At 38.4% G+C, this 18,337-nt stretch overlaps 1 protein-coding gene and 1 long non-coding RNA gene across 2 annotated transcripts; one reads left to right on the top strand and one right to left on the bottom strand.

Moving 5' to 3' along the window:
• The first annotated feature begins 726 nt into the window (after window positions 1-726).
• Window positions 727-11,940, top strand: LOC307125510 (myosin heavy chain, fast skeletal muscle-like). The gene is made up of 41 exons (XM_079815387.1): window positions 727-755; window positions 901-938; window positions 1,278-1,496; window positions 1,592-1,735; window positions 1,816-1,972; window positions 2,074-2,101; window positions 2,209-2,323; window positions 2,460-2,552; window positions 2,676-2,739; window positions 2,833-2,931; window positions 3,013-3,116; window positions 3,199-3,337; window positions 3,520-3,638; window positions 3,727-3,876; window positions 3,962-4,132; window positions 4,224-4,524; window positions 4,796-4,866; window positions 5,015-5,102; window positions 5,222-5,339; window positions 5,424-5,547; window positions 5,647-5,783; window positions 5,875-6,130; window positions 6,215-6,457; window positions 6,568-6,744; window positions 6,833-6,978; window positions 7,060-7,150; window positions 7,238-7,627; window positions 7,706-7,832; window positions 8,004-8,122; window positions 8,293-8,489; window positions 8,573-8,756; window positions 8,848-9,013; window positions 9,105-9,229; window positions 9,339-9,647; window positions 9,761-9,964; window positions 10,615-10,740; window positions 10,832-11,002; window positions 11,161-11,265; window positions 11,354-11,449; window positions 11,553-11,684; window positions 11,821-11,940. The coding sequence occupies exons 3-41, from the start codon at window positions 1,290-1,292 to the stop codon at window positions 11,833-11,835; spliced, it is 5,808 nt and encodes a 1,935-aa protein (XP_079671513.1). The 5' UTR covers window positions 727-755; window positions 901-938; window positions 1,278-1,289; the 3' UTR covers window positions 11,836-11,940.
• A 3,551-nt stretch (window positions 11,941-15,491) lies between these two features.
• LOC307125516 lies at window positions 15,492-17,419 on the bottom strand. The gene is made up of 3 exons (XR_013816389.1): window positions 17,298-17,419; window positions 16,280-16,332; window positions 15,492-15,627 (listed from the first exon to the last, which is right to left on the bottom strand). It is a non-coding gene; the product is annotated as an uncharacterized lncRNA (long non-coding RNA).
• Between the last annotated feature and the right edge of the window lie 918 nt (window positions 17,420-18,337).

The raw sequence follows: 18,337 nt of genomic DNA, 5'->3' as shown, positions 1-18,337 counted from the left end.
GAAACAAGATTTCAAACAGAAACAAGATCATTTTTCTAACCCCATTGACAGATAATTTTGCTTGTTTTAAGCAAAAACTCACTGATTTTACAGAAAACAAATTATGTAATTTTACTTATCTAGAATATTTTTAGACTGGAGAAAAAAAAAACTAAATAAGAAAAGTATTTTTTTCAGTGTACACATCCCCCCCACCACCCCCACCCCCCATATCATATCACATCACATCACATTAAGCAACAGCTTGCTCATTACATAAATAGAAATGCTTTAAAGCAAATATACAATATATGTTGTTGAGCATGTGGATACATTTGGATAAATCATAAATATAAGGGGAATTATGTACTTTTGCTATGCACATTTCTTTGTTATATTATAACAGTTCAACTTGTGAATAATAACTGATTCAAATTTAATCCCTGATATACCCTTATCAAGAAGATATAAAATATTTGTGTAAAAATTCTATATAAGTTTGTTTTAATGCCAGTTAAAATAATAATAATTTACGCTAATATTTCAGCATTCATTTAAAGACAACTTCTTATTTGTTTTTTGTTTTCTTACAACTGATTTCTCATAAGGCAGTTATATGCTTCCCTTACTGTGGATGGACAGCTTCTATACACAGTAATTAAAACTGAAATGCCTGTCCATATTTAGTTCCTGCTTAGTGTGCAAGTTCAACTCAATATAAGTGTGGGGGAGAGCATGATCAGCCTTATAGGAGACTAGAGGAGTTCCAGTTGGTGGTAAGTTGCTTTTCAATTTATATTTGCGCAAACCTGAAATGGAAGCAGATAATTTGTAGGTTCCTCTTTAGTTTGTAATGAAACAGCATTCATTTAAATTGTATGGTGTTTATCACATTTTACACGTAAATTAATTGTTTTGCAGGGCAGAAGTAATTTCATCTGGTCTCAAGGCAAGAGAAGGTAGATGGATTTCCCTTACATTTGTTGTGTTGATCAGTTTGATTGCATCTTTATTTGCCCATGATTGTGTCTTGGTTAAAAGTTTTGTTTAATTTAAAATCAAAATTTCACAGGACAACACAAGGATTTAAAATGGTTCATAAATGTGTTCCTCTGTGTAAATCGTTTTATACTGTTGTTGGGGTATTACATAGAGGTGCTGAACATCTTTTAGATTCATGTCATATCAACATTTCAATTGGCAAGAGTTTTGGAGAATTAGTGTAAAATCTTTTTATCGTTTGGTGCAGATATAATTGTATTAATTAAAACACTGCAATTTCCCTTTCCAATTTCCAGTAAGCCACCACCATGAGTACGGACGCGGAGATGGCCGTTTATGGCAAGGCTGCCATTTACCTTCGTAAGCCTGAGAAGGAGAGAATCGAGGCTCAGAACAAACCATTTGATGCAAAGGCTGCCTGCTATGTGGCTGATGACAAAGAGTTGTACCTCAAGGGAACAATCAAGAGCAAAGACGGTGGCAAAGTCACAGTTGTTATGCTTGACACTAAGGAGGTAAATTTCTACATTTCGTTAAAACTGGATGCTCAACTTAAATTAATCATTACATGGTCTTGATAAATCTAATATTGACTGGATAATATTTATAGGAGAGAGTTGCTAAGGAAGCAGATGTCTACCCAATGAATCCTCCCAAGTATGACAAGATTGAGGACATGGCCATGATGACCCATCTCAATGAAGCCTCTGTGCTGTATAACCTTAAAGAGCGTTATGCTGCATGGATGATCTACGTAAGTTCTGAAACTATGTAAAGCAGCATTTAAATTAATTTTGTGTTGCTGGAATCTGACCACGTCTCTGCTCATTTCAGACCTACTCTGGACTCTTCTGTGCAACTGTGAACCCCTACAAGTGGCTCCCAGTGTATGATGCAGAAGTGGTGTCTGCCTACCGAGGCAAAAAGCGTATGGAGGCCCCACCCCACATCTTCTCTGTCTCTGACAACGCCTATCAGTTCATGCTGACTGGTAAGATTTGATTTATGAGATCTGAATTAAATGTAAGTTGATATTCACATTCATAGTTTTATAAAACAATTGCTTAAACATATTTACCTTTGAATTAACAGACAGAGAGAACCAGTCTGTTCTGATTACGTATGTATCAAGCCTTCAATTAGAGATGTTGAGATCATTTATATTTTTCTCTTGTGGAACCTCCACATGTCTTATCATCTTCTGTCTTCTAATCTCTCATAAACCAGTGGAGAATCTGGTGCTGGAAAAACTGTTAACACCAAACGTGTCATCCAGTACTTTGCCACAATTGCAGTGGCAGGTGGTGAGAAGAAGAAAGAGCAGACTCCCGGCAAAATGCAGGTATGAGATATAAAACTATGTCATACATGATTTACACTCATTCCACAAACTATATGATATGTGAATTTGTGTAATGCCTATAAACAGTTTTTAGTCATGAAATAGAAAATAAATGAAAACCATTCAAACAACACAGGGCTCTCTTGAGGACCAGATCATTGCTGCCAACCCTCTGCTTGAGGCTTATGGTAATGCCAAGACTGTGAGAAATGACAACTCCTCTCGTTTTGTAAGTTCACCGCTTTTTATTTAGCGTAAAGTTGGTCAGTTGTGTTTGATTTTTCTATACAGTTTTCTATAAAGCAATTTTTAATATTATTATTTATTTATTATGCTATTTTGATTTAAACAGGGTAAATTCATCAGAATTCACTTCGGTACATCTGGAAAACTGGCTAGTGCTGACATTGAGACATGTAGGTGGACATGATTTTATTGATCCATCCTGCACATTTGTCTTTGTCTGTCACTCTTCAGATGATTGTGACTCAAATACATTCTCTCAACAGATCTGCTGGAGAAGTCTAGAGTGTCATTCCAGCTTCCAGATGAGAGAGGCTACCACATCTTCTACCAGATGATGACCAACCATAAGCCTGAGCTGATTGGTAGGCACACATTTTTCATTCAGTTTAAATTCCAGATGATATTGTAAAATACTTTTTCATAAATGGTGTGTATTTTTACAGAAATGACGCTCATCACCACCAACCCCTATGACTTCCCCATGTGCAGTCAGGGTCAGATCACAGTGGCCAGCATTGATGATAAAGTGGAGCTGGATGCTACTGATGTGAGTCATTGCTGTTTGAATATTGACATATTCTATATAAATATGGAAAATCATAGATCTCATTCTTCTCTGTAATTTACAGGACGCTATTGACATTCTGGGCTTTACTAATGAGGAGAAAATGGGCATCTACAAGTTCACTGGAGCTGTGCTTCATCATGGAAACATGAAGTTCAAGCAGAAGCAGCGTGAGGAGCAGGCTGAGCCTGATGGCACAGAGGGTGAGACTAAATACATTTATGCATTTAGCAGACAGTTTTTTATATACTAATAGTACTAATGTGTGTCAACATGCAGTGCTTTGAATTGATAGATATTTGTTTCTTTTCTGTAAACAAAAGGGTTGTTTTAGTGTTCAAGGACAGAAAAGGAATGATTGTTTTGTAACTTTTTTAAATTGCAGAGGCTGACAAAATTGCCTACCTTCTGGGTTTGAACTCTGCTGATATGCTGAAGGCTTTGTGCTACCCCAGAGTCAAGGTCGGAAATGAGTTTGTGACCAAAGGCCAGACCGTGCCACAGGTATATACTGACATATTTCCAGAATGTCAACCTGAAAATCAAGAGTGCACCTGTTCTAAATAAAATATCCACTCTATTCTTCTTACAGGTGTACAACTCTGTTAGCGCCTTGGCCAAATCTATTTATGAGAGGATGTTCTTGTGGATGGTAATTCGTATCAACCAGATGTTGGACACAAAACAGCAGAGAAATTTCTTCATTGGTGTGCTAGATATTGCTGGATTTGAGATCTTTGATGTAAGAATGATTGTTTTATCTCTTTTTATGGTAAATTTAATCATATTCAGAAGTCAGTAAATGTTTCTCTCTTTTTTTTCATCAGTACAACAGCATGGAGCAGCTGTGCATCAACTTCACCAATGAGAAACTGCAACAGTTTTTCAACCACCACATGTTTGTGCTGGAACAAGAGGAATACAAGAAGGAGGGCATTATTTGGGAGTTCATTGACTTCGGCATGGACTTGGCTGCTTGCATTGAGCTCATTGAGAAGGTTTTTACTGTTTTTCGAACTTATTCATTTCCATGGTCCATTCTCAAAATCTTACATTTTTAGTATTTAAACAACATTCTTTTATAAACAGCCCATGGGTATCTTCTCCATCCTTGAAGAGGAGTGCATGTTCCCCAAGGCTTCAGACACTTCCTTCAAGAACAAGCTGTATGATCAGCATCTTGGCAAGAACAATGCTTTCCAGAAACCAAAGCCTGCCAAAGGCAAGGCTGAAGCCCACTTCTCCCTGGTTCACTACGCTGGAACTGTGGACTACAACATCACTGGCTGGTTGGACAAGAACAAGGATCCACTGAATGAGTCTGTTTTGCAGCTGTACCAGAAGTCTTCTGTCAAACTGCTGGCTACTCTCTACCCACCTGTTGTTGAGGGTAATAAACTGAAGTGTTAACTATGTATATGTATATGTACATGTACATGATTATGTATATTAAAAGGTGCACTACTCTGTCTACAATAGTCCACATATAAACACTTATTATAGGTGCACCATAGTGATTTGGGATAAGACAAAAACACGGTTTGGAAGATGAATTCATGATGTACTCACTAATCATATACATTTTGTACATTTTTAACAAAAAAGTTACCTTTAAATTCAACCAAACATTATATGTGTTCCTTTTTATTTTATCTGAATAGAAACTGGTGGCGGCAAGAAGGGAGGCAAGAAGAAGGGTGGCTCCATGCAGACTGTGTCTTCACAGTTCAGAGTATGTCTTTTAGACAAAATGTGAATAATAATGCAGCTGAAAGGACAGAGAGTGTACATGAGCTTGTTTGACCCTAGGTCAGATAAATAATACACCAAGAACTGATAGAATCTGAATAAGAATGCTGAATCTTTTCGTGATTAAATAGGAAAACTTGGGCAAGCTCATGACCAATTTGAGGAGCACTCACCCTCACTTTGTGCGTTGTCTGATTCCCAATGAGTCCAAGACTCCAGGTAAAGTAATAAAAAAAAAACTTACAGATATTCTGACATTAATACAATCGTTAATGTTAATGTATTTAATAATGCTAATGTTAATTTGCCAAGCTCATGATGTAAACTCTTCGTTATAGGTCTCATGCAGAATTTCCTGGTTATCCACCAGCTGAGGTGTAACGGTGTACTGGAGGGTATCAGAATCTGCAGAAAAGGCTTCCCCAGCAGAATTCTCTATGGTGACTTCAAGCAGAGGTAAATGGGATCGGATGAAAATACCATGTCCTATAACACGCTCTTTATTGGAAGATATGAAGTATTTTGATCAATCCTCCACAGATACAAGGTGCTGAATGCCAGTGTTATCCCAGAGGGACAGTTTATGGATAACAAGAAGGCCAGTGAGAAACTCCTTGGATCCATTGATGTTAATCATGACGAGTACAAATTTGGACACACAAAGGTTCATATTTAGCTTCACAACTATTAAAGTTTCGGTGATCATGATCATTTAGCCTGTGCAAATCTATATATTTTTATTTACTGTTTTACATAAATTCAGGTGTTCTTCAAAGCTGGTCTTCTGGGTACTCTTGAGGAGATGCGTGATGAGAAACTGGCTGCTCTGGTCACAATGACTCAGGCTCTCTGCCGTGGCTACCTGATGAGGAGGGAGTTTGTGAAGATGATGGAAAGGAGGTAAGTATTGTCATGAGTAAATATGACATCAATAATAACTGCAAACAGTAAATAATGATGATTATGACATTTAATGATGTATTATTCACAGGGAGTCCATTTACACCATCCAATACAACATCCGCTCATTCATGAATGTCAAACACTGGCCATGGATGAAGGTTTACTACAAGATTAAGCCTCTGCTGAAGAGTGCTGAGACTGAGAAGGAGCTGGCAACCATGAAAGAGGACTTTACAAAATGCAAAGAAGATCTTGCCAAGGCTGAAGCCAAAAAGAAGGAGCTTGAAGAGAAGATGGTATCACTGCTGCAAGAGAAAAATGATCTGCAGCTGCAAGTAGCATCTGTGAGTATTCTTGAATTTAATTAATTGAATTTAGGCTCCATTAAAATGTTTCCAAGGCTATAGCAACTTTTTTTTAAAAAACAGGAATCTGAGAATCTCTCAGATGCTGAGGAGAGGTGTGAGGGTCTGATCAAAAGCAAAATCCAGCTTGAAGCTAAACTCAAAGAGACAACTGAGAGACTGGAGGATGAGGAAGAAATCAATGCTGAACTGACAGCCAAGAAGAGGAAACTGGAGGATGAGTGCTCTGAGCTGAAGAAAGACATTGATGACCTGGAGCTCACCTTGGCTAAAGTGGAGAAGGAGAAACATGCCACTGAGAATAAGGTTAGAGATTGAGTTTGTTTCAGATTGGACTTAATCTCTGTCTTATATGTTGATATAGAATATTAATTATAAAATACAAGCTTATTTGAAACACACAAAAAATCACACAGGTCAAGAACTTGACTGAGGAAATGGCAGCTCAGGATGAGAGCATTGCCAAGCTTACGAAGGAGAAGAAAGCACTCCAAGAGGCACATCAGCAGACACTGGATGATCTTCAGGCAGAGGAGGACAAAGTCAACACCCTGACCAAATCCAAGACAAAGCTTGAGCAGCAAGTTGATGATGTGAGTTGATTATGTAAATTAATTATATTCATTTATCAAATTAACTGTTTTCTGCTGTGCACATATTTAATATATCATTGTCCTGTAGCTTGAGGGTTCCCTTGAACAAGAGAAGAAGCTCCGCATGGATCTTGAGAGAGCCAAGAGAAAGCTTGAAGGAGACCTGAAATTAGCCCAAGAGTCCATCATGGACCTGGAGAATGACAAACAGCAATCTGATGAGAAAATAAAAAAGTAATTAAAGCATGAAATCTTTGAAAATATTATTAAGTTGTGTTATTGTTTTACAAACCACTTATTGTTGAACACCCACAGGAAAGACTTTGAAACGAGCCAGCTGCTTAGCAAGATTGAAGATGAACAATCTCTGGGTGCTCAACTCCAGAAGAAGATCAAGGAGCTTCAGGTATTTTTAGATTTTTTTTCAACATTACGATAACATTATTATCAATTACAGAACACTAGAAATTTAATTAACTACTTTCCAACATAGGCTCGCATTGAGGAACTGGAGGAAGAGATTGAGGCTGAGCGCGCTGCTCGTGCCAAGGTCGAGAAGCAGAGAGCTGATCTCTCAAGGGAACTTGAGGAGATCAGTGAGAGGCTTGAGGAAGCTGGAGGAGCCACTGCTGCTCAGATCGAGATGAATAAGAAGCGTGAAGCTGAATTCCAGAAGCTACGTCGTGATCTTGAAGAGTCCACCCTCCAGCATGAAGCTACTGCTGCTGCCCTCCGCAAGAAGCAGGCAGACAGTGTGGCCGAGCTGGGAGAGCAAATCGACAACCTGCAGCGTGTCAAGCAGAAGCTTGAGAAAGAGAAGAGCGAATACAAAATGGAGATTGATGATCTTTCCAGCAACATGGAAGCTGTTGCCAAAGGAAAAGTTAGGAATTTTATGTCTAAAGAATATATTACCTGTGTTGAAGTTTTTTCAAATATCTAATGACTTTTGTATTTGCAGGCTAATCTTGAAAAGATGTGCCGAACACTTGAGGACCAATTTAGTGAAATAAAATCCAAGAGTGACGAGAGCATTCGCCAGATAAATGACCTCAGTGCTCAAAGAGCAAGACTTCAAACTGAAAATGGTAACTAATTAAAATAATGAAGGAATTAATAGTATTCCAACAGTAATTGAGAAGAAAACAGTAATTATCAGAAGAAAACACTTATTTACATTTTGATTTCACAGAGTTTATTTTGATATTAACTAATAGAGACATAGCACAATCTGACACAGTTAATTTAATTCTATAAAGGTGAGTTTGGCCGTCAACTGGAGGAGAAGGAGGCTCTGGTTTCTCAGCTCACCAGAGGCAAACAAGCTTTCACTCAGCAAATTGAAGAGCTTAAGAGGCAGATTGAAGAGGAGGTTAAGGTAATATAGCATAATCAAAATAAACACATAATGTCTGCTTACTAGAAAACAAAGCTAATGTAATACAAAAAAGATAATATCACATTTTGTATTCCTCATTAGTAAGTCGCTTTGGATTAAAGTGTCTGCTAAATTAATTAATGTAAATATTATATGACTTTGTCTCTTAGGCTAAGAACGCACTGGCCCATGGTGTGCAGTCAGCCCGTCATGACTGTGACCTGCTCCGTGAGCAGTTTGAGGAAGAGCAGGAGGCAAAGGCTGAGCTGCAGCGGGGAATGTCAAAGGCCAACAGTGAGGTTGCTCAGTGGAGAACTAAATATGAAACGGATGCCATCCAGCGCACTGAGGAGCTTGAAGAGTCCAAGTATGTATATTATTGTATAATATTCCCAATTCTCACAGCTATTTTATAGATTGGAATTCAAAATAATGTGTATTACATAACAGGAAGAAGCTGGCTCAGCGTCTGCAAGAGGCAGAGGAACAAATTGAGGCAGTGAACTCCAAATGCGCATCTCTGGAGAAGACCAAACAAAGACTCCAGGGTGAGGTGGAGGACCTCATGATTGATGTGGAGAGAGCCAATGGTTTGGCTGCTAACCTTGACAAGAAACAGAGAAACTTTGACAAGGTAAACTTTGACCCTTTCAATAGCATGGCCAGAATGGGCTTTGTTAAATAGGTTACATACAAAAGCTGACCATGAAATATCTCTACCAAAGGTCCTAGCAGAATGGAAGCAGAAATATGAGGAAGGTCAGGCAGAGCTGGAAGGTGCCCAGAAAGAGGCTCGTTCACTCAGCACTGAACTGTTCAAGATGAAGAACTCCTATGAGGAGACTCTGGATCAACTGGAGACCCTCAAGAGAGAGAACAAGAATCTGCAGCGTAAGATTCAATGTTGGACTGTGTTAAATGTGTAGTGGTTCACAATATATATATGATCATATATATGAACATTTATTTTTGTAACTTTTAGAGGAGATTTCAGATCTGACAGAGCAGTTAGGTGAGACTGGAAAGAGCATCCATGAACTGGAAAAGGCCAAGAAGACAGTGGAGACTGAGAAGTCAGAGATTCAGACTGCCCTGGAGGAGGCTGAAGTGAGTATCTGGAGAATAATATGTCATTCTAGCTTGAACCATTTTACTGTGTTGTTAAATGCTATTTTAATTCTGAAATTACTTTTTTTTTTACACTTATTTTTCATAGGGTACACTGGAGCATGAGGAGTCCAAAATTCTTCGTGTCCAGCTTGAGCTGAACCAGATCAAAAGTGAGATTGACCGGAAGCTTGCAGAGAAGGATGAGGAGATGGAGCAGATCAAGAGGAACAGCCAGAGAGTCATTGAATCCATGCAGGGCACTCTGGACTCTGAAGTCAGGAGCAGGAATGATGCCCTGAGAATCAAGAAGAAGATGGAGGGAGACCTTAATGAGATGGAGATTCAGCTGAGCCACGCCAATCGCCAGGCTGCTGAGGCCCAGAAACAGCTCAGGAACGTTCAAGGACAACTCAAGGTATATGACATCTGTTCAGCTTTGAGATGCATTAATATGTTTAATCTAACCTGTGTTAAAAAATAGCCAAAAGAAAGCACATTGAAAACTTGTAAATCTATTGTTATGTTCAGGATGCCCAACTGCACCTTGATGATGCCCAGAGAGGACAGGAAGACATGAAGGAGCAAGTGGCCATGGTGGAGCGCAGAAACATTCTGATGCAGTCTGAGATTGAGGAGCTGAGAGTTGCTCTGGAGCAGACAGAGAGAGGGCGCAAAGTGGCTGAACAAGAGTTGGTGGACGCCAGTGAGCGTGTTGGGCTGCTGCACTCTCAGGTAAGGGCATTTTGTTTCTTATAATTAGGGATGCGCTGATCGATCGGCCATAATAATTGGCTGATAATCACATTCTATGACTCAATCGGTAGTCACTAAATTTGGCCCATTTCACTAACCGATTGCAATTTATTGACAAAATACCATAAAATGACCTGCAGATGCGCATGTAAACATTATACAGATGAGGCGTTTGTTCCACGTTCTGCTTTGTAACTTTGCAAAATATTAGTAAACCATAGTAAATCACACATATTTATTTAGAGCAGGGTGTCTCGATTCAAACGAGCCCCCACATAAAAAAAAATTAAAAATCCTCACGAAGTAAACAACAACATTTTAAAGTTCAACCATTGGAAACTGGATCTCGGTTATGATGGGTAGGGACGATGTGTCGAAGACCAAAACGCACACTGTTTTACAGCTGGAGGGCACTTGGATTGGTTTGATCGCTCAAATTGACAGGAGATTTACTGTGCCATAGAATCGGAGTGCACAGCTGAAACCGTGCTGGAAGATCATCACTCATCATTCAGGATATTATTACTTGTTTCTTATTCTAAAAATCCTGATCAGAACATTCGTACTTACAATGAAGGAAATTGAGACCATCCTTCAAAATGTTCAAATTTTTGTTTTTAATTTTGTAGAACACAAGTCTCCTGAACAGCAAGAAGAAGCTTGAGGCTGACCTTGTTCATGTCCAGAGTGAAGTTGATGACACTGTACAGGAAGCCAGAAATGCAGAGGAGAAGGCCAAGAAGGCCATCACTGATGTGAGTAACAGAAGCTACCAAATGTTCCACAAGACACTTGTGTGCTTGAAAAATTTAATAAATCTAATAACTTTCTGTATTAATGCAAAAGGCTGCAATGATGGCAGAAGAGCTCAAGAAAGAGCAGGACACCAGTGCTCACCTTGAGAGGATGAAGAAAAATCTGGAGGTCACAGTGAAGGACCTGCAGCACCGTCTGGATGAGGCTGAGAATCTGGCCATGAAGGGAGGAAAGAAACAACTCCAGAAGTTGGAGAGCAGGGTGAGAACTTAATAAAGGATCACAACAAACATGATTTTAGGAGAACATTTCCAGAAGATGTTTCTCCTAAAATTAAAGCATTATCTCGTTTTCCCAAAGTAGCTTAAAGGCACTAACTATACTTGAACTTGTCTGAGATCTTTATTGTGCTATAAAAGGTCCGTGAGCTTGAGGCTGAAGTTGACGCAGAGCAGAGACGTGGAGCTGATGCTGTTAAGGGTGTCCGCAAATATGAGAGGAGAGTGAAAGAACTCTCTTATCAGGTATGACCATGCCCGACAATATCCATTGAGTCATCCATACATGCATTTATAGTCAAATATTTAGAATAAATCTATGAAATGGTTTTAGACTGAGGAGGATAAGAAAAACATCAACAGACTTCAGGATCTGGTTGATAAGCTGCAGCTGAAGGTTAAAGCCTACAAGAGACAGTCTGAGGAGGCAGTATGTAATATTTATTTTTACATGTTGATTATTAATGATTTACTGGTGAGATTTCACTGCTGCTCCACAGCTTATTTAATATGGTGAAAATGGTACTCTTTAGGAGGAGCAAGCCAACACTCACCTGTCCAAGTTGAGGAAGGTACAGCATGAGCTGGAAGAGGCTGAGGAGCGTGCTGACATTGCTGAGTCTCAGGTCAACAAGCTCAGAGCCAAGAGCCGAGATGCTGGAAAGGTCAGTTTCATAATACCAGAGTCTGTACTCAGTAGATGCCTTCTCACATTTACAGACACATATATAGTATTCAGCTTATGCTTGAAAATGTACTGATTATTTACATGACTTATGACTGTGCTTCATTTTGTCTTAGGCCAAAGAAGAGTGAAAGCCTCAAACCTGAAGGGAGCCTCTACTGAAGTCATATAATATGATTGTTCTGTAGAATTACTTTTAAAATTCCTTTTGAAATAAACATGTGTTTATCCTGTGCAAACATTTGTTTTGGAGTGATCTTTAGAGGAATGTTATAAAAAAAAATGATGAATCAATCAAAATAATGACATTATCACTAAAGTATTGAAATATTTCTAAAGTTATAAAAGTACAAAATAGCTTTGTCAGGAATATAATGGAATTTGTTCACAATCAGGGTGTATTCCGATCAATCATTTTGGGACAATTCTGAAAGCAGAAAAATTAGAAACCGGCACCTTTTTCATTTTTCATTTAAAAAATATTTTTAAACGAAACGATTTTCCGCTTTTCCATTCAGGGATAGAAAATTAATAAACTTTTTTACAGTCTATGGAATAAACAGCTTGAATATTCAAACTCCATATGTGGGGCAGAATGAAATGCCCCTTTTCGCTGATTGGTCAAACAAACATTAAACCATGCCGTCATCAGTTGTTCCCCAGTTCCACACAACAGAATAATAGCAAAGTCCCTTTAAGGCAAGTAATTTCACTCTGCAGCCATCTATCAAACAGTTCCTATCTCATTGAATGAGGAATCATCAAAGCTGTTCACTAAGCTTGCGTTTAAATGTCAAATTTAAAAACACCAATGAAATATGACAACAACTGTCTCATAAATTTTGTTTCTAAATGCTCAAATCTTAACAACCCACATATTGCACAGTCCTTAGCATGCATCTCAGAACACTGTTTCTATAGCAACTGGATCATAAATCATTACAATTCAAGTTTAATTCATTTTTTGACACCCTTTTCTGGAAGCCATAGAGAGAACACATTATTTTAGCTGCTTCCTGCTTCGCTACTGTTCGGACGCTCTTGCTTACTGCTCCGCGCTTTGCCCTATCGCTTCTATATTTTACAACTTCAGCAAATCAGCACATTGCTCAAACGACAAAGCTTGACTCCAATGATAAAATTAGAAACTCTGGTGACTGAATTCCTAAACAAAAAGCGGAATATTTCAACCGACCAGCCTCCCACTGCCTCCAGCTTACATTCCGGAGAAGGGAAAACACAGCTGCCTACATTCAAAAGGATAAGAAAATGCCTCTTCTAGAATCTACTTGCTGCACAAACTGCCACAGACTTACAAAGGATTGCAGTTCTTGAAACAAAGTTATTTGCGGAACCATCCAACCAGACGAATCACACAGCAGAGCTTCATCATGATCGCCCTCTGCACACTGCCGGTGAGTCCCATAAATGTAGTGCTACTCAACATGTAGAGAAACAAGTAACTGATCAACACACTAATCGATGGAACAAACAGGGAGCGAGACCCAAAGGCACTCGAGACATCAGATTGTCACGAGCATCACATATTGCCGCATTAGCATGCTCTACACTGTTAGACATTTATAAGAGATTTTACAGTAACTTACTGGCAACACTGTTGCCAGTAAGTTACTGTATTTGAGATTTACAGTACAATAACCGCATTTCAGTTTACAGTAACTACATGTTACTGTAATTTTGTAATACAGTACTGTTACTGTAAACCTTGGTTAACAGTGCATTAATCCTAATCCTATTCAATAATTAATACTTCCTGAATTACATTAATTCTTACATTAATCTATCCTACAGAAGTAATCCAAACAGACAATTATTATGAAATATAAAATTCTTTATTTAAAACATTTTAAGTGCTTTAACTTAAACATGTAAATGTGTGGAAAAAGTTCACTCTAAAACATCCTCGAATCAAATCTTATTTTCAGAAAATCATGTATAAAAGTAATCAGAGTGCATTCAATATCACTTATTTTACATTTTATTTACATTTACATTTATGCATTTGGCAGACGACTTGCATTGCATTCAAGATACACATTTTACATTTTGTCAGTTCTTGCTTTCCCTGGGAATTGAACCCATGACCTTGCTAGCGCCACACACTATTGTTTGAGCTACAATTTTAAAAACAGAAAATAGTTGGTAGAATACTGTAAATAATTGGTTGAAGAATACTGTAACTTTGGTGCAAAATACACATATACATGAATAAAATATAAACAAAGAGCAAATTAATTCTGAAACAAGTTATCACAACACAACACAAACACAAGTTTCATGTCTGTACCGATCTGTGCCATCTTCCACATTGGATGATTTCAAACAGGAACCAGGATTCTGCTCCATTATGGCAAGAAGTCCCTCTAGATAAGAATGATATGAAGTTAGTCATACAATTTGAGTAGGCCTATACACAAACATTTTACACTGTTGGAATTTAATAAAAAATAATAATCCCATTACAATTCATCATAATGGTAAAATACTATTTTATAGACAGTTAACACTTTGAGGTACACCTAACTAAACGTATGCTGTCTAGTCTAATCCAGTCCTGCAATGCCTTCATGAAGATGTGAAATGAAATGTTCAGTTTTTGTTTTAGCTGGTGATTCAATGTTATGAATATTTTGAAGAATGTACTTTGTAGTTATGCTGAACCTGATTGCATATTAGAGAGGTGTCTCTGTTATTAGCTTAACAAAATTGATATTGAGTAAAAAACTAAAGAAAACTGTCAGTACATAATAGTAGCAGCAGCACAAACTACATGCTCCAAAAAAGTCATATTCCTGAATCACCTCAACATGATTTCACAAACTATTTAATCAAAAACAACAATGTAACCTTTTATTGCAGGATGGATTACATGTATACTGCATTAGCTTTAGTAAGGTATCCTCAAACTTAATGCTGCATTCACACGGGACGCTTCTCATTTACTTTGAATGGTTGACGTCATGCGTTGCTGAACTGAATTGTGGGTTCCGTCGCGTCGCTTCACTCACGTTGCAAGCGGCAGAAGTTGAAAGGTGTGTTGGACATCAGCTGTGGCCGGATGCAACCAATCGGCGAGAGTAGCCGCGTGCAGGCGGGGAGGAGCTGCAAACGGAGACGTGAAGTCTGACACTTTCTGCTTCCCGCAGTGATGCTTGCACTGTGTTTGCACACTTTATCAGCTGAAGTGAAATAAATGCAATATTTGTCAATGCACAGATGTTTCAGAGACATTTTTTGTCATGTAATACTTTATGCACTACTTAATACAGCGTGTGTTTGTACAAGAATAAAGTTAACATACAAGCCTAAACTATCAATGAAGTGGGGGTCTACGTTTTTCATCTGTTTTATTTTGATAAACATGACAATATAACAACGCAACTACATGAAAAGAGATTTAACTGTTATAAAAAAGAGATTTGTGCGCATTAGAGGAACTGAAGGTTTTAGAATAAACACGAAACACATGTGATCGCTGTCATGCGGAGAATCTGGCCAATCGTGGAACAGCTGTGTCGTCATCAAAGTCCGTGCAGTCGCTCTGGAGAAACTGCACCGGCTGTATTAGCCGACTGCTCTCGAATCGCTCTCGAGGTGCTTTGATGCCATACGTCACTGTCACGTGGCGTCGGCACTGTCTCAGGTCAGACAAAATTTCGAACCGGCATGACGCCCTGTGTGAATGCAGCGTAAGTGTCTGTGTACATTACATATCCTATTAAAAAAGTGTCTCACCTAGTCCAAGTTTTTCCATTCAAACTCCATTAGGTGGCGATGGAAGGATGACACTCTGTTGTTGATTACAGTTGTCTTCCTGTTCACAACTTCCCCGGTCTTCCGACTCACTCTGGTTTTGGTGGTGCATCTTGTTCCCTCCTCTGGGTTTTTCCTCACGAAAAAAACTTAAAGCAAGAGAAAATTAAGAGAATAAAGATATTTTAAATTTCATCACCCTTAGTGCCTTTGCTTTAAATGTTTTTGGTAACACTTTAGAATAATGGTCCGTCATTAAACGGATAGTTCACCAAAAAAAAAAAGTAAATTGTGTCATTTACTCGCCCTGTTGTTCTAACCCTTTTAAAGAATGTTTGTAAACAGACAATTTTGAGGCACCATTCACTTCCATGGTAGGAAAAAATTACTATAGAAGTGAATGGTGCCTCAATCTGTTAGGTTACAAACATTCTTCATCTTCTTTTGTGTTCAGAAATGTATTCAGGTTTGCACTTGAGCAACATTATTCTAAAGTTTTGCCATGTTTTTTTCATAAATTATATTTCATCTGCCAAAAGCATCCAAAAATTTTCCAGGACTGCTTCAATTCCAGAAAATAAAATTATAATCTGTCAGTCCTGGACAAACACAGTTTTGGATTATTTTAGTATAATATAATTTATGAAAAAAAAACATGGTACATGGCTAGTTACAGCTAAAAAGAGGTGGAAAAACGAAATAATTTTGTGATTCTGTTAAACAGACCCGACTAAAACGTACAAGAAAAACTTTGAATTATCAGTAATATGTGGAGAAACAAAGAGGACTTACGTTACTTACCGTTGTATGAGTTCCAGTGTCGCACAGCACAGGCAGGCTCCTGGTATTCTTATCTAAAATGTAAAATAAATAATGTCAATCCAAATGTAAACTTTGTTTGTTAACGACATTATTTTTGCAACTAGTGGCCAACGTTAATTTACTAACTAACGTCGTCCTAAATGTACGCTTAATATGCTCGATAAACAAAATCTTCATTGTATTGGTAAAGTTAATTCAATAAACTCACTAACGTTAAATCTTTTTAAAAAATAAAACGTTAGGTTTATGTTACCTCAGTTTTAGTACCAAAGCTGAAGCAAATGATAACCTAACGTTATGTAAAGTATGTTGTCCGGGCCGTGAGCTCTCTCCTCGGGCAGTAACGTTACACACGACGCTGGCTGCACTGGTTCCTAATCTAATTCAATAAACTCATTTTTTTTAAATAAAACGTTAGGTTTGCCTCAGTTTTTAACAGCAAAGTTTAAGCAAATGATAACCTAACGTTATGTAAAGTATGTTGTCCGGGCCGTGAGCTCTCTCCTCGGGCAGTAACGTTACACACGACGCTGGCTGCACTGGTTCCTAATCTAATTCAATAAACTCATTTTTTTTAAATAAAACGTTAGGTTTGCCTCAGTTTTTAACAGCAAAGTTTAAGCAAATGATAACCTAACGTTATGTAAAGTATGTTGTCCGGGCTGTGAGCTCTCTCCTCGGGCAGTAACGTTACACACAACGCTGGCTGCACTGGTTCCTAATCTAATTCAATAAACTCTTTTTTTTTTTTTTATAAAACGTTAGGTTTGCCTCAGTTTTTAGCAGCAAAGTTTAAGCAAATGATAACCTAACGTTATGTAAAGTATGTTGTCCGGACTGTGAGCTCTCTCCTCGGGCAAAACTTACAACGCTGCACCGGTTCCTAATCTAATTCAATAAATTCATAAAACGTTAGATTTACCTCAGTTTTTAGCACCAATGCTGACAAGCTAAAATTGGGGTGCAGACAACCGCGGATAGTACAAATCACACTTACCTTGCTTGTTTGCCGTTCTCACGGGGGATGAAAAAATCTTCGCAGGGTGTCCGGACACATATGTTCTCTGGAACCGTGAGCTCTCTCCTCGGGTGAAACTTTCAACGCTGCACTGATGGTTCCTAATATAAATCTAAAGCACATCCTGTCGATCCCAATTGTGCCAAATAGGCCGTTGTGGTAAATACAGTATTATACTTTATTTTTAAAAAATACAGGAAATCACTGTATTTGGTGTTTGACGTCATAGAAAATACCCATGATGCAACGGGAATTACAGTTATTTACTGTAAAGAGAATTTACAGTATTATACTGGGTGATATATAGTAAATAACTGTACAAATTACAGAAATGTCTAACAGTGTACCCCAGACACAAGGATTGCAAACACTAGTTTTCTACCACCAAATATACATCTTGAAAACAGATTTGAAGTGCTAATGAATGTGGGTGAGGAATCCCCAAACGTGATAAATGTGACCGAACACAGATTGAATCAGCCCGCAGCTAACACTAATGCTAACAGGCGCTCAAGGTCAAGCAGACAGCGGCCCTCAGCTCAGAGCGCAGCCGAGCCCAGGACTCTGTTAGTGGGCGACTCAACAATCAGAAACATTAGCAGCAGGGATACAACTACATGCTGCCTTCCACAAGCAACAGTTTCTGATGTCAACAGGGAACTTAAGAACATTCTGATGAAACACAAGACTGCAAATCGACTCATCATTCATGTGGGAAAGAACGATATTCAGAGAGAGGAGTCAGAGCTCCTTAAGAGGGATTTTAATGAACTTTTTGAAACACTTAGAAAACTGAAAGTTCAGCCGTTCATCAGTGGACCACTTCCAGCAAAAGGAACAAATAGGTTTTCACGGCTACTTGGGCTTAATACATGGCTGCAAAAAACCTGCAACATGAAGGGAGTGAACTTTATCGACAATTTTAATCTCTTCTGGAGTCAGAGACAACTGTTTACATCAAATGGCCTCCACCCAAACAAACTCGGTGCAAGAGTGCTAAAGGACAATATTTATTTTTC

This window comes from Gobio gobio (genome assembly GCF_949357685.1).
Source record: "Gobio gobio genome assembly, chromosome: 4".
Classification (NCBI taxonomy): domain Eukaryota; kingdom Metazoa; phylum Chordata; class Actinopteri; order Cypriniformes; family Gobionidae; genus Gobio; species Gobio gobio.
This window is presented reverse-complemented; position numbering and strand designations above follow the sequence as displayed.

Excerpts from the sequence above, each read along its gene's own strand:
- LOC307125510 (XM_079815387.1), top strand. The coding sequence starts at position 1,290 with ATGAGTACGGACGCGGAGATGGCCGTTTATGGCAAGGCTGCCATTTAC. Across the intron at positions 2,740-2,832 it reads TAGTGCTGACATTGAGACAT|ATCTGCTGGAGAAGTCTAGA; the intron begins GTAGGTGGACAT and ends TTCTCTCAACAG. Across the intron at positions 3,117-3,198 it reads TGGAGCTGGATGCTACTGAT|GACGCTATTGACATTCTGGG; the intron begins GTGAGTCATTGC and ends TGTAATTTACAG.